This window comes from Cynocephalus volans, chromosome 11, assembly GCF_027409185.1.
Source record: "Cynocephalus volans isolate mCynVol1 chromosome 11, mCynVol1.pri, whole genome shotgun sequence".
Taxonomy (NCBI): domain Eukaryota; kingdom Metazoa; phylum Chordata; class Mammalia; order Dermoptera; family Cynocephalidae; genus Cynocephalus; species Cynocephalus volans.
The window spans coordinates 65,762,361-65,790,288 of NC_084470.1; the positions used below are offsets into that span (position 1 = coordinate 65,762,361).

The 27,928-nt window shown below is 38.1% G+C and overlaps 1 protein-coding gene across 1 annotated transcript in view; it reads right to left on the minus strand.

Moving 5' to 3' along the window:
* The window catches only part of ERC2 (ELKS/RAB6-interacting/CAST family member 2), a 799,084-nt gene that overhangs the window by 653,165 nt on the left and 117,991 nt on the right, over positions 1 to 27,928 (minus strand). The window contains exons 2-3 of the mRNA XM_063113405.1: positions 7,650 to 7,673; positions 6,590 to 7,006 (exon numbers count right to left, since the gene is read on the minus strand). Of these exons, the coding sequence (XP_062969475.1) occupies positions 6,590 to 7,006; positions 7,650 to 7,673 (441 nt within the window). The remainder of the gene's footprint in view (positions 1 to 6,589; positions 7,007 to 7,649; positions 7,674 to 27,928) is intronic.

Genomic DNA, 27,928 nt, shown 5'->3' on the forward strand with positions numbered 1-27,928 from the left:
CTCCTACACTGTTGGTGGGACTGTAAATTGGTACAGCCATTATGGAAAATGTTATGGAGATTCTTCAAACAACTACAGATAGAACTGCTATACAATCTAGCAATTCCACTGCTGGGTATGTACCCAAAGGAAGGGAAATAATCATGTTGAAGGGATACTATCAGCTCTATTTACAATAGCCAAGAGATGGAGCCAACCTAGATGTCCATCACAGGACGACTGGATAAGGAAATGTGATATATTTACACAATGGAATACTACTCTGCCATAAAAAAAGAATGAAATTCTGCCATTTACAGCAACATGGATAAACTTAGAGAAAATTATGTTAAGTGAAATAAACCAGGCACAGAAAGAGAAATACTACATGTCCTCAATCATAAGTGGGAGCTAAAAAATAAACAAATAAATAAAAGAAAGACACAACAATCACAATAATATGTTGACCTTTCAAAAGGAGAGAATGGAACTGAGGTTACCAGAGGTGGGAAAGGAGGAGGGAGAGTGGGGTAAGGGAGGAATTGGTAAAGGGCCATGAAAAATGATTACATTGTATAATGTTGAATATACTGATTATCCTGATTTGAGTATCACGTATTACACACAGGTATTGATATTCAACTCTGTACTCCACAGATATGTACAATCAACTGTTTCAATGAAAAAATTTAATAAAAGATACTGATATGGAAAACAGTATTGTCCAAAAAAAAAAAAGGAATACTGCCTCAGCTACTCAGCCATAAAAAAGAATGAAATTCTGCCATTTGCAGCAGCATAGATGACTTTAGAAAAAATTATGTTAAGTGAAATAAGCCAAGCACAGAAAGAGAAATACTGCATGTTCTCACTCATAAGTGGGAGCTAAAAAATGAAGGAAGGAAGGAAGGAAGGAAGGAAGGAAGGAAGGAAGGAAGGAAGGAAGGAAGGAAGGAAGGAAGGAAGGAAGGAAGGAAGGAAGGAAGGAAAGAAGGAAGGAAGGAACAAACATGTTGAACCTTCAGAAGAAGAGAACAGAACAGTGGTTAGTTACTAGAGGTGGGAAAGGGGGTGGGGAAGAGAGGATAGCAAGAAACTGGTTAATGGACACAAAACAGCTAGTTCAGAAAAACAAGTTCTTTTGATATACAGTTGAGCTAGGCAGCTATAATTAACATTAACTTACTGCATGTTATCAAATGGCTAGAAGAGAGATCAAATGTCCTCAAAACAAAGAAATGGTTACGTTTCGTAATGACTGATATGCTAATTATCCTTATTTGATCATCACACATTATGCACAGATATTGATATTCAACTCCATACCTAGCAAATATGTATAATCGATTACATTTCAATTTTAAAAAAGATCATGCATATAGAATGTTATGTTTATATGTTTGGGAATATTTGCTGTGATAAACTTTGTTGGTAGAAATAGAAATGTATTGAATCTATAGAGTCAGTATTAGAAATGCCTGCATCAGCAAAACCATGGCTCAGACAGCAGAACTAGAGATAAGTGTGTGTTACAGAGAAGCCATGTAGTTTTGAGAGAGGGGGACAGGAGTGGCATTTAGACGTTTGAGAAGGATTAATGGGAGAGGTTTGAGCCACCAGTAAAAGGTCTAAAAGCTCAAGAACTGCAAGGTCACAGCCTTTGCCTCGGTGGATCTCCCACTGGCTGGGGGACAACCTGGATAAATAAACCAGTAAACCAAGAATTCATATCACCTTGTTCTCCTGTCTGCCCACCCACAGCACAGAGGGAAGTCCAGGTACCATCTCCTGGGGAGTTTGCTTCTCCAGGGGTATTAGCAACTGTGGCTTGATTACCAACCAATGACTTGAGTGCTCTTCTGCCCCTGCCACCAAAGAAAGGCAAGCTGCACAAAGGGACTAGCACAGGAGATCAATAAGCACAGCAGAACACCTATACCTTCTCTTCAAGCATCTTAAAGTGCAATATGTCCAGAGACCCTTGACTCTCTTCTAAGGACCAGTCAAGAAAATATTAAGCAGAGTAAGTATAAGAGGATCCTGGTATATATATCCATTTTTTTCTGTAATGAAATCAGTAGTATTTTGGATACTTGATCACTAAAACCCCTGCATGGAACAATATGTTCTTTGCAGAAAAAGCCAGAGAACAAAGTAGGCTATTACCACATAAAACAATGTCTTATCAAATCAACCTGTATCCAAATGTATCAGACAATGCTAGTGAGCAATGCTGAGTTTCAGCCAACCCTTTGGCTCATGTTAGCACATCAGTTGTAGTTCCTGGGCAACAGTTTTGGTCTTCCAAATAAGTTGAGATCATAACCTTTTTGTTGTTGTTTCCTGCCAGACGAAGAAGTGGTTTTACCCTCAGCCTTTTCTAGACCACCAAAAGACAATAAGACACTAAAGCAATCTGACCCACCCTGTATGCAACTCCTGCCAACTCCAAATCTCCTGAAACAACAGGTTAATCAAGGCCAGGAGATGGGGTTTACGTGAGGTCCAACACCTCTGCCTGAGAATGAATCATAAAACCACTAGCACTCCATTCCCTAGCATTACACCATCTAGCTCCAACCTAGTCAAACTGTGCATAATGAAAAAGAAATCAGAACATGCTGAACTTAAAAACCTCAAGTACATTTTAAATCCTGTTTTAGAATCATTTAAATTAACAAGGGTCAGGCAACTTCTTTATTCAAACTGGGTCATTCTTACTGGTTTAATAACAAAAGTGGTCAGACACATTTTTCTACTGCAAATAAAAAACACCCTGACAAAAGTAGATTCTAAACCTCAGTAGAAAATATGGAAATAGCTTACAATAAACTCTGCTTTACAGAATAACTAAAGAAGGCAATTACCCAGTTATTTGGCAACAGGAAACAACTATTTGTATATTATTACATATTTTGTAGGTCACAAATTAAAAGTACAATTTGTATTTTCTAGCATAGCATTTTTCAAAAATGTCTTATGAACACCAGTGCAACAAGAGAAATGCAAGTCAAATAAGTTTGAGAACGTATGCCCAGTCCCCTTCTTGGAAATGTAAGATGTGCACATGCATATTAAAGAGTCCAAGGGGCACCGCAGTGAACTCTATGGAATACAGTATTTCCCCAACTTCATTTGGCCCTGCAGCGCTTTACTCTCATAACACATATCAGCACGCCACAAAATGGCTGCTCTGCCAAGCACAGTTTGAGAAAGATTCTTCTAGAAAACAGATGTAATGAAATGGTTTAAGACTGAGATGCGGCAGTCAGCCTGATTCAAATACCAACTTCACCATGTGTTAGCTGTGTGACACTGGGCAAGCTTCTTAATGTCCCTTGTCCCTCAGGTCCCCCAGGTAAAATGGGCAAAATAATGGCTCCTACCTCCTAGGCCATGGGCCTTTCCATTTGACTGGAACAGTCTTCTGAGATCCTCACATGGCTGGTTCCTTTTTGTTACTAGGTCTCAGTTTATAATGTCAACCCCTGCGAGATGCTTTCCCCAAACACCCTGTATGAAACTGGCCCCACCCAGGTCACTAGTGCTTCATCTTCTTCCTTTCTTCATGATGCTTCTCTATTTAACTACAAAATTGTCATCTGTTTCCCCCCAACTAGAATGTAAGCACCATGAAGCCTGACTTTATTGTTATCTCCCAAAACAGATTCTCGGTAAGTATTCATCCAATGAAAGGATAAAGAAATGAATGTATGAATGAATAAGGTGTTTGTGAGAATTCAGGGTAAATCAGTGTAAAGCACTCTTCATAATGCCTGACACATAAGCATCCATGCAGATGCTGTTTTGAGAACTTCTGATGAATTATGAGTGGTTAATGCACTCATAATCATGATTCTCCCAATATTTAACTTTCTGATTCTGCAGTGCCTCTTCTTGCTGTATTATGGGTAAACATTTTATGACATTTTATTCAGAGGTGTGTTGGTAAACAGACTTTCAGGAATGTGGGGATGGTAGGGTGGGTCCTGAGAGCAGCATCTGCCAATTTCCATAGTGTAAATACTCCAATCATGACCAATTTCAGGCTATCAACAGTCTAACAGCAGGCTCACATGATTCCCGAAAATTTAACAAATGGCTCTCACAAGCCAACCTTTCTCTTGGGAAGAGTCCTTTCAAGCCTCGAAGTCTTGTTTGTTGAGTTCACGTCTGAAAAAAAAGTTTTTTATAGAGAGATACATTTTTCATACTCTTCCTTCTTGATGAGCCAAGATAAGGGCTACCCACTGACTTTAGTCTGATGCTCAAGGAAACTAGTTGGATGCTCTGGGCTGCATTTTCTGTACCACCCTCTGTGTGCTCTCAGACTGATGTTTAAGTCTCTAAACATGATCCGTATCCACACCCGACCATTGTGAAGACCAACCAGTGTCAGAAAACACAAGCTGAATTGTGTTTAGATTCATTTAAATCGAGGCAGCCACACAACAGAATCAAGGCACCATCTGTTAAGTGCTACCAAAAAGCAGAATCTAATAGCAGAAGAAAAGTGACTCCATCCTACCCACAAGATCCCAACATGGAGTGAGGGATGGTCCTGCAGATGGAGGTTTCTCTGGCATCACAGCCTTGCTGTACATGCAATGTTATCACTTGGCACCAAATTAAAGCAGCAGTTTTTTCCAACTATAGTGATCCTCTACCAACCACAGTTTTGAAGTAACACAAGCAAATTCCAAAATCTGCAGTCAGTCTACATGCAAGTAGTAATATGCCAGTAACTATTGTTTCTAATCTATAAATTAGATGGGAGGTCTATGGAGTAAGATAGGAAAAGGATTAGTTTCTACATTGCCATATTAGTTATCTATTGCAGTAAAACAAATTACCCCAAAATTTAGCAGCCTAAAACAACACACATTTATTATCTCACAGTTTCTGTGGGTCAGGAATCAAGGAACAGCTTAGCTGGTCCTCTGCTTCACAGTCTCTCACAGTGCTGCAATCAAGGTGTCAGCCCCCAGGGCCTTGCATCTCATCTGAAGGCTGGACTGGGGAAGGATCCACTTCCAGGCTCCCTGAGTTGTCAACAGCAGTTCTGAGTTCTCTGTGGCCGTTGAGTTGAGTGCTGCCATTCCCACTGGGTGTTGGCTAGAGGCTTCCCTCAGTTCCTTACCACTTGGGCCTCCCCACATAGCAGCTTGCTGCATCAAAGCATTCAAGCTAAGGAGGCAATGGAGTCTGCTAGCAAGATGGAAGTAACAGTCCTATATAAACTAATCCAGAAGTGACATTGACATCCCATTACCTTTGCTGTATTCTACTGTTTAGAAGCAAGTCTCTGGGATCAGCCGACACTCAAGGGAAAGGGAGGATATGTATAATCTGCCCATCACACTCACCTTCAAAGAATATGGATGGGAAGATCAGGTGCAACAAAACATCTCTCTAAGCATCTCAAGATGAAACCAAGCCATGTGGTTTCCTAAGCATGTTACTAAGGTCTCATGAAAACAAAACAAGAGAGAATAAGAGTAGAAGACATTTTAAAGACACAAAAGTCTGTTCAAATGTTCTAAGCAAATACAATATACATCAGAGAAAACTCCGGGAGCATCTGTATTTTAGCAAATCCCAACATAAGAGCCATATTTTCTGACCAATCAGACAAGTCACTCGAAAGAAGTGCTGCCCATCTGAACAAGTATTTAATGCCAAGAAAATCTAATTTGATCTGGAAGCAAATATCTTCTGGAATTTTTATTTATTGCTGTAGAATATTATGAAAATATATTTAATGCCATTTTATTGTTTGCTATTTTCTGTGTGATCCATGTCTCCCCATAGCAGTTTTGCATGCATGATACTTTTAAGATTCATATCTACCACAGTGGCAAGGAACTGCTTTAAAAATTTCAAACTTTGGCTGTCATCTACATCTTTTCTAAGCTCTACACAACCACATATTCTCAGATATCTGAGCATCTCAACACTCAATAGTAATGGCAGGATAGAGAGACTGCTTCTGAAGGATTTCAAATGATTTTATCCACTAAAGGCAAAACACCTACTCAGAAAACCTGACACATTCTGTCCTAGACCAATGTAAATGCAAAGATCATCTTAAATCTAAATGCTCAAAATTGTTCTTCACATTTCACCATTCTTTCCAGAAACACCCATACGATTTACTTTCTGCAAATCTCACTCCCAATTCGGTTATAAAAATATTTAGGTTCATTGCGTTGCTACTCATCTATTTGTTTTGTTCCTTTAAAGAGATGATATTTGATAAACAACTAACTTAAACAGTACTGTACTTAAAAGACCCTGAAACCATAGCTACCTGTGAGAAAGCAACTGTAAACCACCTTAGAGTTGACATGTGCTGCACATGCCTGGATCCTGAATACGTGTCAAATAATAATGGAACATATATGTGTGGTGAGCAGAGAAAAAAACCAATGTAAAATTCCAGTTAAATAGTCATAAGCAGACAGGAGAGATGTAAAGCAGATGACAAAGTGAATTTTGTTAAGGCTGTAGATGTGTTCCAACCTGTGAAAATAACGATAACAATATAATAATGGTAACATATTTTAACTTGTAAAATAAGGCTTTGGGGAAATAGAGTGAATGTTCTTACCTCTCTAAGATGTATGTTTTCCTTCTCTTTTTGGTCTAAAATCACTTCCAGGTGGCTGACCTGAGACTCAGCCTCTGCCATCCGCCGCGTTCGTTCATTGTCATCCTCTAGGCTTTTGGACGGCAAACCTTTACTTTGCAACATCTCAAGAAGCTTTTTAATCGACTCATCTCGGGCATTGAGGGTCTGTTTCTGCGTTTCAATTCTCAGCTCCATTTCCTCCAACGTCTTCCTCAAAAGGAATAGCTCCTTAGCCTGCCTGTCATGCTCGGCTTGGAGCCGCCTGAAGTTCTCCTCAGTCAGCTCAATGGTGAAGTGCTCGGCTCCTCGGTTACCACTCTCTTGCTGCAGGAGGTGGTTGAGGTCTCTCTGGGTTCGCAGCTCATCCTGAAGGGCCTGGATCGTCAACTGCAGGTGCTGTGATGAGAAAGACAGAGCAGGAGAGGAGAGAGAAGGAAAAAATGTCAATGAAAATGCCACGCTCTCCTTCCTGCTACCAAACCATGAAGATGGAATGTTAATCATGAGGTTCAGAGGGCCAGCCCTGAAGTCCTCCTCGGTGACTTCAGAAGCATGGGACAGCATATGGAGAAGGGGAGATTAATTCAATGATGTTTTCTGAATGTCTCAGGAGAAGAGAAATGTACACATACACAGAAACAGTATATTAGTGTCAATCACAAGGGAAATTACACATCTACAGAGTTTTAATTTAGGAAGTGAAAAGGGTTAGAAGGAAACTTCACAAACACACCTTCTTTATGTCCACATCACTCCAGACTCAGTATTCCTTGTTTCCTAAGATGTTCTTTATTCTACTATCCATTATTTTCCATGATAAATGCATGTCCACTTAAAAATAAAAATAATAGCATCCACTACAAGTAGACACAAACAAGGACTTTATTTTTTACAAATAAAGCTGCGAACAGGTTTAGTAAACAGGATTACTGCATCTGCAAGCAAAAGGGAATAAATGCAGGCACAGACAAACACTCAAACACACAAGGAGATGAGACTATACAGAGCAAAACAAACAAGCTGCAAAGAGTGGACAAACCTTGGTTCTTCTGGCATCCAGTAACTGAACAGCATGGGAAATGAAAAGAAAAAAAAAAGAAGAAGCAAAAAATCAACAAAAAGAAAAGTCCAGAGCAAGCGAAGGATATTTAACAGAAAGAACTTAATCAACATAAAGTACCTTCACAGAAGAAATAAAAAGAAAAAAATTTTTCTGATTACAGCAAAGACCCATAAGCTACAGTAGAATCTACAGCACTGATGTTTGATAAATGGGGGGTGGGGGGGGGAATAAGGTTTATTCCACCTTTTGTTTTCCTAAATCTCACTGACCAGGAACCCAAAGACTTGGACATATTACCAGAGAGGAAAACACCTACGTTTTATTTCAGGTCACCATTTTAACCAAATCAGAGTGAAAGCACCAGAGAAACAAAATACTATCAGTTGTGAGTAAAGAAGATCTTGCATGAAGACAGCTGGTGAATTTGGCAACACCTCCCCATACGGCCAACCCCAGGCTGGTCAAGGAGGCAGCCACAAGCTGGAAGGCACTTTTGTCCTTGGACAAACCAGGAGGCTTCCAAAACAGCAGTTACTCATTCATTCACCAAGCACATAGTCCTGCCTATGGACAAAGCACAGAAATCAAGACGGACATAAGACATAATTCCTGCCCATAGGGAACTCAAAATATTGTACGGCATGGATAATACTATGTCAAAGTTATATAAATACTGGAGCCGTCAACTTTTTGAAATCTTTCTCAATTCTTACAGCTGACAAACAGAGGTATTGAGATCTTTCTGAGTGTGGCCTGCACTGTGCCCAGAAACTATCACAGGCTGATCCACCATCTTGATTATACTCTTTATGGGCATCCACTTCATCCTTCCATTTAGGAATGTCCATTGAGAAATTCCTAGAGCATACAGAACAAGTACTCCCTTTCTGATCTGTGCCACAGCGCCTCACAGGGTACTGAATGCAGAGTAAGCAACTGGTATATATTTAATGACGGAGATTGTGAATTTTTTTTAATACAATGCACCGAGTAAAGTGTAAAATTCAATCGTTTTTAGTATATGCACAAAGTTGGTCAACCATCAACACAATAAATTTTCAAACATTTCATGACCTCAAAAAGAAACCCCACACCATTAAGCAGTCACTCCCATTCTCCTCCCTATCCCCAGACCCTGGTAACCACTAATTTACTTTCTGTCTCTATGGATTTGCCCACTCTGAACATTTCATATCTGTGGAATTATGTAATAAGTGATTTCATATCTGTGGAATCATCAGTAAGTGACAACATAGCATGTTGTCAAGGTTTAAACATGTCGTGTATATCAGTATTTCATTCGTCTTTACAACTGAATATTATTCTATGGTAGAGATATACCACATTTTATTTATCCATTCATCAGTTGATTCATACACAAATATTCATAGCAGTAATATTCATATTAGCCAAAAAGTGAAAACAACCCATATGTCAATCAACTGATGAATGGGTAAATAAAATGTGGTATGTCCATCCCATGGAATATTATTCAGCTGTAAAAAGGAATGAAGTATTGATACACACTACAACATGGATGAGCCTTGAAAACATTATGCCACGTGAAAGAAGCCAGTCACAAAAGACCACATATCATATGATTCCATTGATGGAATGTCCAGAAGAAGCAAATTCATAGACAGAAAATAAATTAGTGATGGTTGAGGGGCAGGGAGAAAAAGAAAATGGTGGGGAGGGGGTGACTACTAAAGGATATGGGATTCTTTCTGGTATTATGAAAATTTCTCAAATGAGATAGTGGTGTTAGTTGCACAACTTTGTGAATATACTAAAAGCAATAAACTTTATACTTTAAATGGGTAAATTGTATGGTATATAAATGATATCTCAATAAAGCTGTCACAAAAACATGAGGTGGGACTATTAAATAATACTACCTTCCTCCACTTGCCCTCATCCCTAAACCACATCAAAATGAAGTCCGCAGGAGTATCTACAGCCTTCGGCCCAGCGCTGTGACTGCTGCCGAGCCTCTTGGGAGCATACTTTGGCAACTGTACTTGAGTCATTTAAGTATTCTTGATGATGGCAAATCTTTGTCCTTTGAAGATGGCTTGTATTTCTGAGAAGATCCAAATTTATTTGAACGTAAACATGATGCATCAGGATGATCAGAACGAAAATTATCTTTTCTGAGAGTGACCAAATACAAGATTGGTCTTCTTAAGTGGTTTATAAACTGGTCAGAAGGGAATTCCATAGAAAAATTGCCAAAATGCTTTGAGCAGAGACAGCAGCACTGGAAGAACGATCTGCAAGGGAGCTGCCCCTTTGGATGGGCAAGTTGCCCCTTGCCCTGGTCCTTTGTTTCCACATCTATAAAATGAAGATCATCATAATACCTATCTCATAGGGTTGCTGTGAGGAGTAAGTAAGATAGTGCATCAAGCGCCAGGTTTGAGAGCAAAGGGAAGAAGGAAGTTAGGAAAGAAGGAAAGGACAAAGGGAGAGAGGAAAGTTGGTAGAAAGGAAGGAAGATACGCAGGAAGGAAAAGTGGGAAAATAGAAAAGGAAGGAGAGAGGAATGGAGGGAAAATTGGTCCATTTATCCATTCGAATTACAATTACCCAGTACCCCCTAACATTCATGAAATACCAAAAAAATAAGAATTAGACCATGCTCACAGTCCATGTGGACAAGTGAACCAATAGTAGCAATACTATGTCATGAGGGTGATGACATAAGCCACAGCCAGTTGGCTAGACACACGGAGAGGATGGAAACGCTAGGGGCATGATATGAAAACATCCCAAACCAAGGGGTCAACACTACGTTGTATCTTAAGGGGCAAATAAGAGTCATCCCCATGAAGAATGATGGAAAGAAAAGAAAAAGTATAAAAGCCCAGAGGTGAAGACAGACCAGACCTATCAAGGAATAGTAGTAGCAAAAATCTATATAGCGCTTACTACATGCCACACAGAGCTCTAGGCTCTTTTAATTCTCACAACCACCCTGTGAGGTAACCACTGTTATGATCTCCACTTAATGGATGAGAAAATGGAGACACAAAGTAGCGAAGTAACCTGCTCCAGGCCACCCAGCTAGGTAGGTGGCAGAGCCAGGTGTTCATCCAGCCAGTCTGACCCCAATACCCTGCTTAAACCACTCTACCATCTGGCCTCTGAACTGGCACAAATACTTCAGAATGGCTGGAAAAAAGAATGAGGAGGAGAGAGGTGGTAAGAGCAGATAGGCAGGCATTTACATCTGTTATAGCAATTCTCAAAATTAAGACTTAGTCATCCTAACCAAGCTGCTCCTTATTCAGAGGTGATTGCGATGAATGCTTCCAGGTTGCACATTTATTAAAAAGCAAAATCTATTTTTCAGGTAGTCACTTTATTAGTCACTAACTGACTTCAATATGACCAAACACAATCTGAGTTGGCCTAAAATTTAGTATGACCAAAACCCTGGACCTTGGAGTTATCAGCACCACACTCTAACCAACTGAGCTAACCAGCCAGCCGTCTTTTAAGTTTAAGATATTTAAAATTAAGCAGGAATCTCCTTGTTCCTACCAAAGGGATTCTTGAGGGAAATGCATGTACCCTGTAGAGACTCAATTGTCTTACTGCATCACATACTTGCTGATGGGGAGAGAATCAGAAGCAATCCCATTCTCTCTCGCTCTCTCTCTCTCTCTCTCTTCCCCCCCTCTCATTGTTCTATTTTTAAGAGATTCAACTCCATCAAGTTTCAAAAATCATTTATCAGATTTCCATCTCCAGTTAGAAATTTAACATACAAAATTTCAATTTTAAAATATAATAATCGCACTTTGATGATAATCCACTGAAAATAATAGCCTCTCTGTGCCTCAGTTTCCTAATTTGTAAGAGGGGGAGAGTAACAATGTCTATTACCTAGGAATTATTAAATGTAATGAGGATAATAAAGCTATAGTAACCAAAACAGCATGATACCGGCAAAAAACAGACAAATGGGCCAACAGAATAGAAGAGAGCCCAGAAATAAATCCACGCGTTTACAGCCAACTGATTTTTTACAAAGATGCCAAAAATATACACTGGGGAAAGGACAGCTTCTTTAATAAATGGTGCTGGGAAAACTGGATATCCATATGCAGAAAATTGAAACTAGACCCCTATCTCTTACCATACACAAAAATCAACTCAAAGTACATCAAAGACCTAAATTTAAGACCCAAAACTATGCAATTACTAGAATGAAAACATAGGGGGAAAACACTACACAAAATGGGAGTGGGCAGCACGTTTTTCAATGAGACTACAAAGGCAAAGGCAACTAAAGCAAAAATACACAAATAAGACTACATTAAACTAAAAAGTTTCTGCACAGCAAGGGATACTATCAACAAAGCAAAGATACAACCTACAGAATGGGAGAAATGTTTTCAAACTACATATCAGACAAGGGGCTAATATCCAGAATATATAAGGAACTCAAACAACCCAAAAGCAAAAAACACAACCCGTTTAAAAAATGGCCAAACGACCTGTACAGACATTTCTCAAAAGAAGACATACAAATGGCCAACAGGCACATGAAAAAATGCTCACCGTCACTATTCATTAGGGAAATGCAAATTAAAACCACAATGAGATATCATTTCACTCTAGTCAGAATGGCTATTATCAACAAGACAGAAAATAACAAATGCTGACAAAGATCTGGAGAAAAAGGAACTCTCCTACATTGATGGTGGGAATGTAAGTTGGTGCAGCCATTGTGGGAAACAGTATGGAGGTTCCTCAGAAAATTAAATATAGATCAACCCAGCTATCCCACTACAGGGCATATACCCAAAGTATATTGAAATTAATATATCAAAAAGACACCTGCATTCCTATATTCACTGCAGCACTATTCACAATAGCCAAGAGATGGAAACAACCTAAATGTCCATCAACACGTGAATGGATTAAAAAAAAAAAAGTGGTATATATACACAATGAAATACTATTCAGCTATTTTAAAAAATGATATTCTATCATTTGCAGCAACATGGATGGAACTGGAAACCATAATGTTAAGTGAAGTAAGTCAGGCACAAAAAGACAAATATCACATGATCTCACTCATATGTAGAATCTAAAAAGGAAAAAATAATACTCATAGAAATGGAGAATAGAATAATGGTCACCAAAGGCTAGTAGAGGAGTGGGGTTGGGGAGGAGGAGAAGTGGTGGACTAACTAATGGGTACAAAATTATGCTGTCTATCCTAAGTGAATCATTATGTAGTATATGCATGTATTAAAACAACACACTGTACAAGTAAACATTAAAATAACAAAAATAAAATTAAACATAAAAATATATGTATAAAAAAATTTAATGAGGATAAATCATTTAATGAGGATTAAATGAGTTAATATATATAAAGCTCTAGAAAGTACCAAGGCACAGAGTAAATACTTATATCTGTCAATACTGATGTCAGGATAAGCTAGGATATCCTACAGTGACAACAGCAACAAAAACCCATTTTCCAAAAGACATAACCCACCTGTTCACACAGAATCAGAACTTTAGAGTTTAAAGAAACCTAAAAATTAGCTTGTTAACCTCATTTCACAAATATCTACACAGGTTAAATGACAGGCATAAAAGCACACACACTGCCAAAGCCAGAATCTTGGTTTCTGGGATCCTGGACTCCATTCCGGTATGTATTTCAATAACCCTAAGAGTAGACCAAAAGGGGGTGGCTCTACACTTTGACAATATGGTGTCTCCTACAGGGACAATGAGAGATAACCTAAATCATTTCACTTCCACATCACTGGATCCCCTCCAATAGTTAAACAGTATGGGACATCCCAAGGACCATTTACTGAAGACTTCCTAAGTCCTTGGAATTAGACTGTGTAGATATTGGAAGACACGCTCAATAAAAATCAGCTCTAAAGGACCAGGATACAATACAAGTGAATTATCTAGCAAAGCCACAGCACCTTTTCTAAGAGTCAAAGGTAAGAAAAACAATGTACAGTTTTCAATTACCTCGTCCCCAGATCATTCCATTCCCTCAGATCAAATCATCTACTCCTTGTCAACCATGAAAACATACTTATTTTAAGGCAGTCACTCAAACCCCACTAGGTCAATAATCAAGATGACTCATCCGAGCTTATCACTTACATCAAGTACCTACAAACCAGAATCTGCCAGGCTGCATTCTAGGGCCATCTCTTTAGAGTCTCCCAGCCACCACTGTAGTCTCAACTTCCCAAAGCCTCAACCACTCTTTCTGTGGCTTCCATTCTACTGCAAATTAGGAGAGAGAAGCCCTTCCAATGCCCACTCGCATCATAATAGGATATCACCACATGATCCAGTCTCGTCAACCTGCTGTCAACTTAACTCTTCTGGTATAAACGGTACGGGTGGTAAAACAGCTAATACACTTCAAATACAAAAGTGAGTCCATGGTTGGATGAGGGCTCAGAAAGCTTTTTTATTGAGAGGGAGTGCATAAGCTCTGTTCTCTCCTCCTCTTACAAGGAGCAAACGCCAATAGGAGCACTGAGCTTAAACTGGAGCCCACCAAAGTGAGGGAGCTGAGACTATCCCATCAAACCCAGATCTGCAGATGGGGCAAAAGTAGCCCCAAATAGGTTAGCACCCCTGGCTCCTGAAAAAAAGCAAATGCAAATCCCTTCAAGTGGGGTCAGAGGAGAGGCAGAGAAAAAAAGCCCTCAGGAGTACAAATAACCCAGTTTAATTAAATATGAGTTTACAATAAAGAATTACAATAGACACAAAGAAATTTCCATGAGTGAGGTTCATATACAGAATATAAAGTGTTTTTAAAATGTTTAAATAAACAAATACATATTTTAACAGAAATGTAAGATAGAATTAAAGAATCAGCATGGAAGAGTGACTATCCAATACGACTAAGCAGATTTCAAAAAGAATTAAAAATACAATAACAAAAAATATAGTATATGAAAGCAAAACCTAACAGAGGGGTAGAGAAAAGAGAGAATTAGTGAACAAAGACAATGGAGGTAATCCCTAAAGCAAAATTGGTTCTTTGAAATAACTAATAAAATAAACCTCTCAGAAATCACTACATGCAGGAAATATTTTAAAGATGATATGCAAATGCTGTTAACTTTATGAAAATAAATGTTTAAATTTCAATAAAATGGACTAACTACTAGAAAAATATCTTACACAATCTGATTGACAAACTAATAGAAAAATGTCTTATACAATATTACTCTAGAAGAAATAGAAAGCCTGAATAGTTCTGCAGCTATTAAATAAATTGAGTCACTAGTTTAAAACACTTCCCTCAAAAAAAAAAAGCACAGATGATTCCAATTTACACAAACTCTTTCAGAGAAAAGGAAAGAAACTCTCTCTCAATTTATTATGACATCTGGTCATCTTCACACCAAAGCTAGAAAAAGGTAATTTATGGGCCAAACTTCACGCTTAGACAGTGAGTATTATTAGCAATAGAACCTAGAAGTATATAAAGAAGATAACATATCATGACCAAGTTGGGTTTCTTCTAGGAATTAAAGGGTAGTTATTAGACACACTATCCATGTAAATCATCACATTAACAGAGTAAAGAAGAAAAGTTATATGATCAGCTCAAGATATAAAGTCATTCATGTTTTTTAAAAATCTCAGCAAACTGGAAATAAAGAGGAACTCCCTTAACTTACAGATTGTATCCACTACAAACTGACACTAAATCTCATTTTTTTTTTTTTTTTTTTTTTTTTTTTTGTCATTTTTTCGTGACCGGCACTCAACCGGCACTCAGCCAGTGAGTGCACCGGTCAGTCCTATATGGGATCCGAACCCGCGGCGGGAGCGTCGCCACGCTCCCAGCGCAGCACTCTACCAAGTGCGCCACGGGCTCGGCCCCTAAATCTCATTTTTAATGATGAATGTTAGAAGCATTCCCTTTAAAATGAGGCATAAAATTATGCCCACTATCACTACCACTTCTAGTCAACATTTTACTGGAGGCCTGCGTCAGAACAATAAAACTGGAAAATAAGTAGAAGGAATAATTATTGAAAAGAAGAAAATTCTAATGTTATCAATTGCATTATGTGGTATCTACTTAGAAAATCTAAAAGAATTTTGGGCCGAGCCCGTGGCGCACTTGGGAAAGTGCGGCACTGGGAGCGCAGCAACGCTCCCGCCGCGGGTTCGGATCCTATATAGGAATGACCGGTGCACTCACTGGCTAGGCTGGTCACAAAAAAAAAAAAAAGAAAAAGAAAATCTAAAAGAATTTATAAATTATTAAAAATGACAAAGTTATTAGCAGGGCACATAAAATGTAACCATAAAAAGAAGAGCAATAAATTTGACAACATTAAAATTAGAAATTTCTGTTCAACAAGACATCATAAAGAGAGTGAAAAAAGAGGCCACAACAAGAGATGATGTTTGCAATACATTAAAAGGACAAAAGATTATTATCCAAAATATACAGAGAATTCCTACAAATCAATAAGAAAGAAACCAACAGTTAACAAGAAAATGAAAAAAAGAAACAAGCAGTCATTTAATAGAAGAGGAAATATGACCAGTCAATAAGCACATGAAAAGATGTTCAACCTTATTAGTAATCAGAAAAATACATATGAAAACCAAAATGAAAAAGCAATTCATACCCCACTGTCTTGGCCAAACACACACACACACACACACACACACACACACACACACACACACACTACAATGATAATGACATTATAATAATAACAATATAATCATATAATATTATATTATAATTATAATATAATTATAATAATAACAGCAGCAGCAACAATAAATCTGACAAAAGCAAGTGCTGACAAAGATGGGAATCAACAAGAACTCCTAGCACACCCGCTGCAAGGGTAAAATGGTACAACCACTTATGAAAAATAATTTGGCAAGAAGCAACCATGCATATAACCACCCAGAAATTTCACCTTAGGTACATACATAAAGCAGGGGTTGACAAACTATGGCCTGTAGGCCAAATCTGGCCTGTTGCCTGTTTTTGTAAATAAAGTTTTACTGGAACACAGCCATGCCCATTCATTCATATACTGACTATTGCTACTTTTGCACTACAAGTGCAGAGTTGAGTATCAGACACCATATAATCCACAAAGTCTGAAATATTTACTATCCAGCACTTTACAGAAAAAGTTTGCCAACACCAACCCTAAAGAAATATATGCACATGGTCACAATAGACACATACAAGAACACTCAATGAACACTATTCCTAATAGCACAAACTAGAACTTACCCATCAACAGGAAAACAGAAAAATAAATAATGGTGTGTGCCATAATGGAATATTATACTATTGTACAAATGAACAAATGACAGCTACATGCAACAGGAATTAAACTTAAAACAATATTGAATGGAGGAAGTAAAATAGAGAATATATGTAACATCATGCCACTTAGATAAGGTTCAAGGGCATGGTCACCGTAAGTCAGGAGAAAGAACTGAAAAAACACATACATGTATAACATCAACAGGATTGGTAATGCTCTCAGTTTGGAGGATAGGTTGATTTTCTGAATGTTCATATCAGCATTACCGTTCAAAATTTACATACGTGTTCTTTTGTACCTTTCCAACATATAATAAACTCTTTAGATGTCTGTGGGAGGAATATAGTATAGTAGATAACGGCCCAGACTCTCAAGCCAGCCTGTCTGGTTCCAATCCCAGCCCTATCACTTTCTAGCTGTGTGATCATGAGCAAGTTTCTTAGCCTCTCTGAGTCTCAGATTCCTCATCTGTAAAATAGGAAGAGAGACCTACCTCATTTCATCGAGTACAATGGCAAGCATGGGTCCAGCATATGCTGGACAGTACTCCCCATGTATCAGCAGGCCCTGTCTCCCCAGCCATCCTCCTGCACCCTCCTACAGCCTGAATGGTTGTTAGAGGCCTGAGCCAGGGCACTCTGATACGTACAGGTCACAGGGTGGAAGCGCACAGGATTCAGACATGAAGCTGGCCTTCAGAGGGCAGAAGGTATGGGATATGGTCTCATGATTGTGATTTTTGGCTGGGAAATCTCTGCACACAGTTCCTAAAGTAAATTCACAAAGAGCTAGAGGCCAACTTCCACATCAGCAGCATTTGAAATCACCACCTTTCAGGTCAAAGAGAAAGGTATATATTTTGGGGGGCTTTCCAAATAAAGAAGCAACCTTAGTCCTTGCCTCTCTTCTTAACCTGTCCTTCTCACACAGTGCACAAGTACAGTGTACAGGGTAAAGTATATAAACTGGGTGAGATCCTCTGCTACCACAGATCAGTTACTGAACCTCCCCAAGCCACAGTTTGGTCATCTGTAAAGTGGGGATAATTGTGTAGACCTCACAGTATTATCCAAAGAATGCAATGAGATATTGTGTGTTCCTCTAGCCAGGCCCTCGATAAAAGTGAGTCCTCAACTTCAAATATTGGTGACATTAGGGCCAAAATGCAAAGACTGGTAACCTGGTACGTTTCTTTAACCAATCAGGCCACACAGACATTAAGCATCCTCATGGCTTTTACCAGACTGTTTTTCAATAGTGTTTCCCAGACTATGTTGAATGTCAATATGTGTTCTGCTGTGAGAGTAGTGGGAAGAAAGGGTTCCATTTTCATGTATCATGTAATCATACATTAACCTTACACACACTCATGTGCACACACATGCAGACACACACATACACACAGAATGACCTTCTCAAAGACAGTTCCTAATTTTCAATATCCCTCAAATCTAGCACATAATAGGTACTCAATAAACAGTAAATTAAATATAGAAAGAAAGATGAGAAGACCAGAAGGGAACCGTCTCACCAGATGGTGTGCACGAACGAACAATGTAAAGGAAAACAGGTTTCCACTACTCTTTGCTTACCTGTAGTTAGGTTGGGGGCTGTCCCTGACCTTGACCTCAGATTACGCTGTCTTGTTCTCTCCGGCAAAACTCAAATGCCTCACGTTCATCAGCTTACTTGTCTGACAATACTGCTCTGAAGCTGCCAACACCATATCCACTTTATAAGAGTATAAATTGGGATGGCTTAAGGGATTTGAATGCAATCACATTATTAGCAGATACAGGCCAGTGTCTAAAGTCGAGGTTTCCTCCAGCCAATTCCGAAGTCTCCCCTGCTCTGAAAAATACTATAGAACCTCATCTTTCACAACCCCTACAAGCTTAATTTCACTTAATTCTGAAAAAAAAAAAAAGAGAGAGAACAATAATGAAAAAACAGGAAACTAAGCCATACTTGGATTTACATGGTTAAGGGGAAAAATACACTTTGCTTTAGCCAATGTTTGGAAGAGCGACTTCCAATAGCTACTGGAGTCAGAATCTAATCCAGATTTCAGAATGTCTAAAACACAAAAAGGTAAATAGAATGAAAATATAATTATATATGTATGATGTGCATGGAACACACAATTATTTAAATAGGAACTAGCCAGATGTTTAGAATCTACTGTGTCTTATCCCCAAACATGGAAAATATGAGTTCCTGGCAGGTTTGAAAAAATTTGTGACCTTAAGCTCTTTTCCACACTATGGGGAAAAAACAAAAATGATAAAGTTTTGCTCTGTACAGCAGTTTAGAGTTTCATTGCTATGAAAACCGTTTCCAAGCTACATAAAAATATGAATTGGCTTATACCCAAAAGTCTTGACGTTTTTTAAAAAATAAATCCACGCTCCCTCTCAAGCAAGGGCTTAACATAACTCTTTCAAAGAAAACAGAATCTCTTTGCAGACAACTTGGCCTGCTCTACTTCTCCTGTGACTTTATTTTCTTATTAATCATTTTCCAGTTTGTCTCTAATCAAATTTTAAGGGCAGGCTCTCTGATCCCTTTTTCTGTAATCCCCACATACAGGATGGACAACACTCTGTGGCTCCAAACCATCCTTGGGTAGTATCATGTGTGAAAAGACAAACAGCAGAGCAGCTCAAAACATGTGGCCCCAGTGTGCTGGTGGAAGAGTTGGTCTGCTGAGAAAGGTATAAAAAAGTTAATATTTAGACATATGGTCCTAGTCTTTCTCCTTTAGGGTAGAATACTCTAAGGAGAAGCACAGATAGCTCAAGAGAGAATATTGATAGGTGATTTTTTAAAGCACCAAAGCACCAGGACCCAGGGTTCCTCACACAGACACACTGTTGTTGAGAACTGTAGAACCCAGTCTGGTTGATAATATGTGACATTTTGCCAAGATGTATAACACTAAGAACAGTGTGCATGGGAAAGCCCTCTTGGCAGTTGCTGTTGTAAGCAAAGAGGAATTCTGGTTTTCATTACAGACCAATACTCTAAGGTGGCACAGTACTGGAGTATTACTTCGAGCTTAGAGTTAAGGACTTAAGTTCTAATTCTACCTTTGCAACTAACCAGTTATATGATTTGTGGGAAATCACTAAACTTATCTGGGCTTCTGAGAGCAGTAGAGAAGAGTTGGGTTTTGAATTCTAGATCTACCTACCCATGACAGCCTATGTTGCCTTGAACAAATTATTTAAGTACTCTGAGCATCAGACTATTCATCTAGAAATAGGAAATAATCACTGTAACTAACTTACAGGGTTCATACAAAGACCACATGAGAAGCTCATCAAGTAAGTAAACAAGTTCCCATAAACCATGAAGCCCAGGGCCTGGCACATAATGAATGCTCAGTAATGTTCACTGTTATTATTGTGATACAGAGGTGGTGGCTAGAGGCTTGACTTAAAATTTCTCTTCTCCCTCCTCCCATTTGGGCAGGGAAAAGAAATGGATAAAATGAACATAAATTTTTGATCATCAAATAAATGCAACAGTGGGAAACAAAATGCTAAGCACTCTGGCATTTTTTTTTTAAATAAGGGAAAACAGGAAACAGCTGTTTTAAGACCAACTCAAAGATGAATATAATTGATTTCCCATTAACTGGCCTATAAATAACTCTACAAGGGCTCTCAGGAATACCAATCATTTCTGTTTTAAAGGTCAGTGTTCTTTCCTTATTATTAGCAAGTAATATATAAGCAACTAAAGGACAGGGGCATCCCCTGCTGTCAACACTTTTCAACCTGATACAGGTTTTAAAATTTTAAGTTTAAGAAATACTGATATTTTAAAAATGTATTTAGAGAAGCAACTCAAAACATGTAATCACAGAAACAATAGCTAAAATTAGAACTTTTCCAATATTGATAGTCACAGCCACACACAGTTATTAGAGGACAGCTCTTTCGTTTAATTGCTTAGCAAATCCTTCATGTAAATGACATGTTAAAATCTTTATTGCAATTTCTTTCCCTGTCACCTCTTCTTCACCACCCCCAACATGTTCATTTAACAAAACTGCTAACCATGTAAATATTTTTAGAACAGGTAAGACGTTTTACCTAAATTAATATCATTTCAAATAGCTGGGTGGCAAGCATTGAACTACTAATTTTCCCTACTCTGAGCTACATCGGTTCCAGAGCCAAACTCTAGTCCTTGCTACTCAAAGGTTTAAAGAAGAGAGATCTTCCCTAAGTACCCTCCTGCTCCTCTCTGCTTGTTGAGTTACTCCATACCTAGGAAGGGGAGATGACAGAACTCTGTGCGACTCAGAGTGTCCTTGAGCTGCAGCATCAGCATCACCTAGGATCTTGTTAGAAAGGTAGAATCTCAGGTCCCACCTCAGACCTGCTAAATCAGAATCTGCATTTTAACAAGACGCCAGGTAATGTGTAGGCACATGAAGGTTTGAAAAATGCTTTTCTAAAAAAAAAAAAAGGTTTCAGTCTTCAAAAAAAAGTTTCAGTCATTACTGCTTTAAGAAAAGGTTATTTGGTAATGGAAGAGAAGAGAAGCACTATGAACATGGTACTACAGTATAGTCCTAAGAAGCAGATTGAGAAGCCAGTTTGCATGATTAATAAAATCTGTGTAAACTATGAATATTAGCCCCCAACACAGGACTAGATAAAGGAGATAAAGCGAGTCATTCATTCCTTCACTCATTCAACCATTATTGAGCTATGTGCTACCTGATGGACATAAATATCAAGATTCTTTTCCAAGTCAAAAAAGAAATCCTGCCAGGCTGAAGTGTGTATGTGTGTGCGTGTGTGTGTGTGTGTGTGTGCTCGTGCGCGAACAAGGGTACTTCAAAAAGTTTGTGGAAAAAAATATAATTAGAAGATAACACAGATCTCTCCATTAAATTTTTGAAGTACTGTTTTATATATATATATATATATATATATATATATATATATGCCGTTTATTTATTTTTGCTGTTTTTTATTTTTAAGGGATATATAAATATATGAATTCTAATTCTGTACTGTTATTTATTGTTATCATTATTTAAAAGACAATCCAAGGAGGCCTTTAAAAAGCCATCTGAAATGTCAGTACCAGGCTTTCCATTCAAATGTTTTACTCATTTTGACTTTTAAACAGCATTTTCATATGCATGTTTGTGCTCTCGAGGGAATTTTAAGTGACTGGGAAAACCATGAGGAGTCTGTGATGAAACTTTTTTTTCAAATTATAACTTGAACAATGTTCTGGAAAAATGTGAATATACTGGTTCCTAAGTAGCCTAATTACTCAAATTCTCTATGTTTTTCCATTTTATTAATGAACTGGAATCAAAGGACTGTACCTTTTTATTTTCTTTCTCTGATGAAAGGTAAGATACCTACCACTGTATCCACACAATGCCTATGGTCTTTAATGTATATATACATATATACATGTGTGTGTAGAGAGAGAGAGAGAGAATGAATGAATGCAAAAAAGAAAGAATATACCATACTCCATACACAAAGATGTGGCCAAGAAACCACAGGAAAGTAATATAAATAGACAAGAAAAAAACTAAAGAAAATATACTGTAATGACAATTGCTAGGGGAGAGAGGGATGGGGAATGACTACTAAAGGGGATGGGGTTTTGGTGGGGAAGTGATGAAATGTTTTACAAGTAGTCATGACAGTTTCACAACTCTGTGAATATACTAAAAATCACTAAATTGTACAATTTAAAAGGGTAAATTTCATGGTACGTGAATTATATCTCAATAAAGCTGTTGAAAATGATGAGAGGTAAGAGCATTATGGACACTTTCTTTCTATTTCCCATTTTCATTCAGCAAATTTTTTTCCAGGAATAACTTATGTACTCATCACTGCTAGGTTAGTTAGTATTTTGGAGGTTGCAAGCAACAGAAACCAACTTGGCCTGTCTTAAGCAAAGAAGGGAATGCTTGAGAAGGATATCAGTGTATCTCTCTGAATCAAAGCAGCAGTTGTGAAAACAAGACCCAAGAAAAGAAGGAAGCAGGATATAGCAGGAATGTCTGCAATAAGCATGTGACTTGGTTTCAATGACTCCCTGCTCCAAATTGAAAATACCCAGGACAGAGCACAGAATTGGTCTGGCTTGGTCCACAAGTCCACCACGAATTAATCAGTTGTGGCAGCTGACCCCAACCTTCAGAAGCTACTCCAAGAGGAAAGAGATTTGTTTAAAGGTGGGCAGAGACCCCAAGAGGAATCCACTACAATTTCTGTTATATTTAAAGATTTCTTTAAAAAAGAAATATGTGTAATATAACAACGCTATGATTATTTATTTGGGGCAGGGGATTCCTAAAGGGCAATATATACAAGACTCAGGTGAACTTCATGGTAAAGAGGTACCCATGCCAGTTCAACCTTCCAACATCCAGCAACAGATATGATGAGACTAGAAAACTAGAAAGAATTACAGACTTTCAGGAGGAAATAAAGAAATAATTCAACAGTGAAAGTTTTAAAGATTTGATTGGGAATAATATCTCAAATTAAGAACTCTGACTTTGACATCAGGCAGTCCTGGGTCAAGCTCCAGCCCAATCACTCACTGACTGTGGGGTCAGACAGCTTTGGGAGAGCTGTGGGACACTGGCAGGTTACTTTTCTCTAGACCTCAGTTTCCACCTATTTTAAAAAATGCTAATAATACAAACATCTTGCAGAACTACGATAAGGTTAAACAGATAACACATGTTCGTTAAGTGCCCCAGCCAACAAGAAGCCATCATTTTTCAAGCTGCTATTATTATTAATATGCAAACCCAGATTGCAAACTTTCCCAGAATGCAATGGAAAGAGATGAAACCAGGGTAGGGAAAAAAAATGTGAAATTATGCTTGACTGTGTCATACACAAATGAAATAAATCTCTCAACGAGAGAAACTTTTTAGTTTGGCCACTTCAAGTGCTAACTTGAAGCAAATAAAGCAATAGCAAATAAAATGCTTTGGAACTATAAACCTAGATTTTGCTACATGCTGGTATATGTATTTTAAAGAGACAGCAAATATTTAACAACAGAATCGATCACTGAACATTAGTGATGAAAGAGATCAGAAGGATAATCCTCTTTGCTTCATTTTACAGGAGGATAAACTGAGACCCAAAGAGGCTGACCACTACTTGCCCAAATTCACAGCAGAAATGGCAGGAGTACTAGTTATGAAGACCAGAAACCAAACTCGCAGCCACTGCTCTTTTCCACTCTTTCCCTTCTAGCCCTGTGCACCACTCTCATTCAGTGACTGAACTGCAGAGAGATCCTTTTCTGGAAAAATTAGCATCAGGGCATGTGCAACAACTGCCACAAGTTAGATTTCCATGCTGGAGTCAAACATCTTGGCCCAGATGCTTCCCTTCTACCATGTGCCACCACAGTACAACTGCCATAACCACACTCCAGGCCCCAGCAGCTCCAAAGCTTCAGGAGTTAGAACAGATGATTCATTCCAATCAAGATGAAGTAACTCTTCTCTCTGAAGTGACTTGTTAAAGAGCACCTTTAGAGCATTTTTTCAGATTTAACATTCTTCCACCTGGGAGCTTAAGGACTTTAAAAAGGACTTAGAGAAGAATTTTTTCCCAAAAAAACATGTGAGATAAATGTCAAGAATTAAGGGGCCACTTGGAAACCTGCAAAAGATAATTATAAGTCATAGGAGATCCACATGATCATTGGGTAAGCCACAGCAAAAACCAAAAAAAAAAAAAAAAGGAAATGGTTCCTTTGCAGATACCATCACTGAAAGAATGTGTTCTATCAGTGAGAAATGAGATCCCTTGATACCAATCTTGAATAATGTGAGTTTGAGTTTATTTTTATTTTACCAGGATAATTTTGTACCTATTATTTACTAATAACAAGTTTTCTTTAGCAAAGACTCAGAAACCCATGCATGCCTTCATGAGTACATATATATCATATGCTTTAAGAGTCTTTTTCAGATCTTTAAACCAGTGAAAGAGAATAGAAATTTCTCCAAAAGTACAGTAAAAGTATTTTTAAACAAGGACTTGTGAAGTGTTTCTTTCATCCCTGGATATTTATTTTGTTTCATTATTCATTTGAGACTTTTAAAGTACAGAAGAGAAAAAAAAAATGGCTTTCAAATTTGAGTCTGGAACAGAGCTCACCTATCAAGTCCAACAGGGATATAAAGAAAGTACCTAACAGTACAGACACCGCCAGTGCCTGAGACAAAAGCATTATTGAATAGAAGAAGAATTTAAATCGAAGCAAGCCCTTACTAACTCCAGGTCTTACTGGCATTTTTCCTAATAAGATGATTAGTCCTGGGTTACATAAATTTCAACACACCAGAGCCCTTACCAAGATACAGGGAGGCCAAAGGCCCTCTTGAATCCATGCATCTGTACCCTATTTAAAATGCATGATTGTCCCATCATCGTTGTTTGGGTCCTTAGCTGTAGAGTAGGAGAAGATTGCAGTACAAAACTCATGGAGACAAGGGTTTGCGAAATGAGTGGAATTTTTTGCTGCATCTTTGAACATTTTATTCCTTTAGTTCAAAACTTCAGAGGGAAATAAGAATGGAAAGAATTGTAGGCTTTATGGTTTTAGAAAGGAGGAAAAAATAAACATAGGTTAAGTTCACAGTTTACAATGTCTGCAAGAAGACTCCTCACTTATTCCTTTAAATAAGCTAAATCACCTTTTAAAGGGGAAGAGAAAACACTGTTATTGTAGGAATTACTGAGCTCCAACATAAGAGACTAGTTAAGATCCTGAGTCCTGGTCTCATGCAAGAACTGGTTCCACCACTGTTCATCTCTGTACTGTTTAATTTTTGGCAAATTATTCACCCTCCGTTTCTTTAACTATAAAATGGGGATGAAACAGTTGTAATGATGAATAAATTTGCATACACACACACATATATATAGCTTAGTATAGTCCAGGAACTCAATAAATAATCTCTCTTAATGTTACAATTAGTATTAATAGTAAAAACAATCATTATGCTGGAAACTATTTTTAAAGATTATTTAGCAACTTATTCAATGAACTCCAGGCACTATAACATTTACTTACTTTCTCAGACAGGAGGCTTTTTCTTTTTCTTTTTCTTTTTTTTTTTTTTTTTTTGAGAAATGTTTTTAAGGATGTGACACAATCTCTTTTCATACCCCTTAGATAACAACAATCATACTACAAAGAATTCTTCCTTTGAGCCCACTCATAGAGTTAAAGTATAAGCTGGCCATTCATTTCTGCCACAACCACCTACATGCAACATTCACTCAACTCACTTTTACTGAACATTTATTCTGTGTGTTAAGAACTATGCTAAGGTGCTGGGGATACAACAACAAAGAAAGCATGAGACATTGTCCTTGGACTTGAGATGCTCTTAGTCAAGAGGAAGAGACAAAATGAGAAGACCAATAATCACAACAGAAAAGAATGTGAGCATAAGGGAGTGTGTACAAAGTGCTGAGGCAGAACAGAGGAGGGAGGCATCAATCTGGTCTGAGCACACTGGAAGATTCCACAGGGGATGTGAACTTTGAGTGGGGCCTGGAACAAGGAAGAATTTTTCCAGAGGCAAAGAGAAAGGTATTCCAGGCAGGGTGAAGGGCATGGGCAAAGGCTTAGACATAATAACAAGGCATGGTATGTGGGGTGGAAAAAGAACACAGAGCTTGATGGCCAAACATGAATCCCAAGAGTAAAAGGAGGCAGCTACTAAGATAGTCATGCTCATCAAAGGACCCAAAACACCACAGAAAGGACACAAACTTCATAAAGCACAGAGCAATGTAAATGGAGTGTTTAGGACTGCATGTTGCAAATGGGGCTTATGAAAGGCATTCTCAGAGGTCTGTTGAGTTTTTAAAATTTTTGAAATGTATTTGTTTTAATTTTAATGATAATCTTAATTATCTGGAAATTAAGACATAACTTTTTGGTACTGATAACTTATATTTCAATCATCTATTTTAAAAAAATTTATTGAACATATTCTATGCACTGGGCACAATACTAGGCACTGGGGATATAACAATGAGCAAAAAGAGACTAAGTACCTGACATTGAAGAATTCAGAATCTAATCAGGGGAGGCAATCAATAAACAAAAGTATAGCATATCAAGAAATAGTAAATGCTACACAGATAAATAAAACATGAACATGGTAAAAGGGTAGAAAATGCAATGGGTTGGGGGAGGTGTTAATTTTATATAGGGTAGTCAGGAGGTCAGTCATCCTTCCCCATTAATATGACATTTAAGCAAAGACCTGAAGGAAGTAAGATATACTTGAAAGATATTTTCAGAGAATAAGACTTTATTTCCCCCACATTTGTCACAAATATTCTTAAGGGTCTATAAGAATATTCTTTATTTTTACTTTAAAAGGAGTTCATATACTGCTCAAATATGAAAAAAAAAAAGGTGGGGGTGGCAGTATTTTAGAACAAGAAGACAGCCCAAAAGGATGGGAGATAAGGGCATAGAAATCAATGAAGAAGGTATTAGGACTATCCAAAGGAAAAAGGATAGTGAGGGCCTAGAGTGTAGGCAATACAGTTTCTGGCTTTAGAGCAGAACAAAAGATCACTACCAACAACTGGAAAAGGTAGAAAAAATACAAAAACACTACTTTTTATGCATAGACAAGCTTACGTGAAAGTAAGAGAAATCTTCAGGTGCCTAAAACTAACAGGAAATAATAAAAATTAGGTTCGTGGGTGGAGATGAGGGTTTCTCTGCCAGGGGGAAGGTTAATAGCCTAGGAAGTGGGGCAGGAGAGAAGGCTATGGAGAAGTTAGAGCTGAGACGTCTGCATAAAACTGGATCAGTGAAATGGTGAACACCAGCACAGAGACTTAATAGCCTGAATTCTGGGCGTAGGGC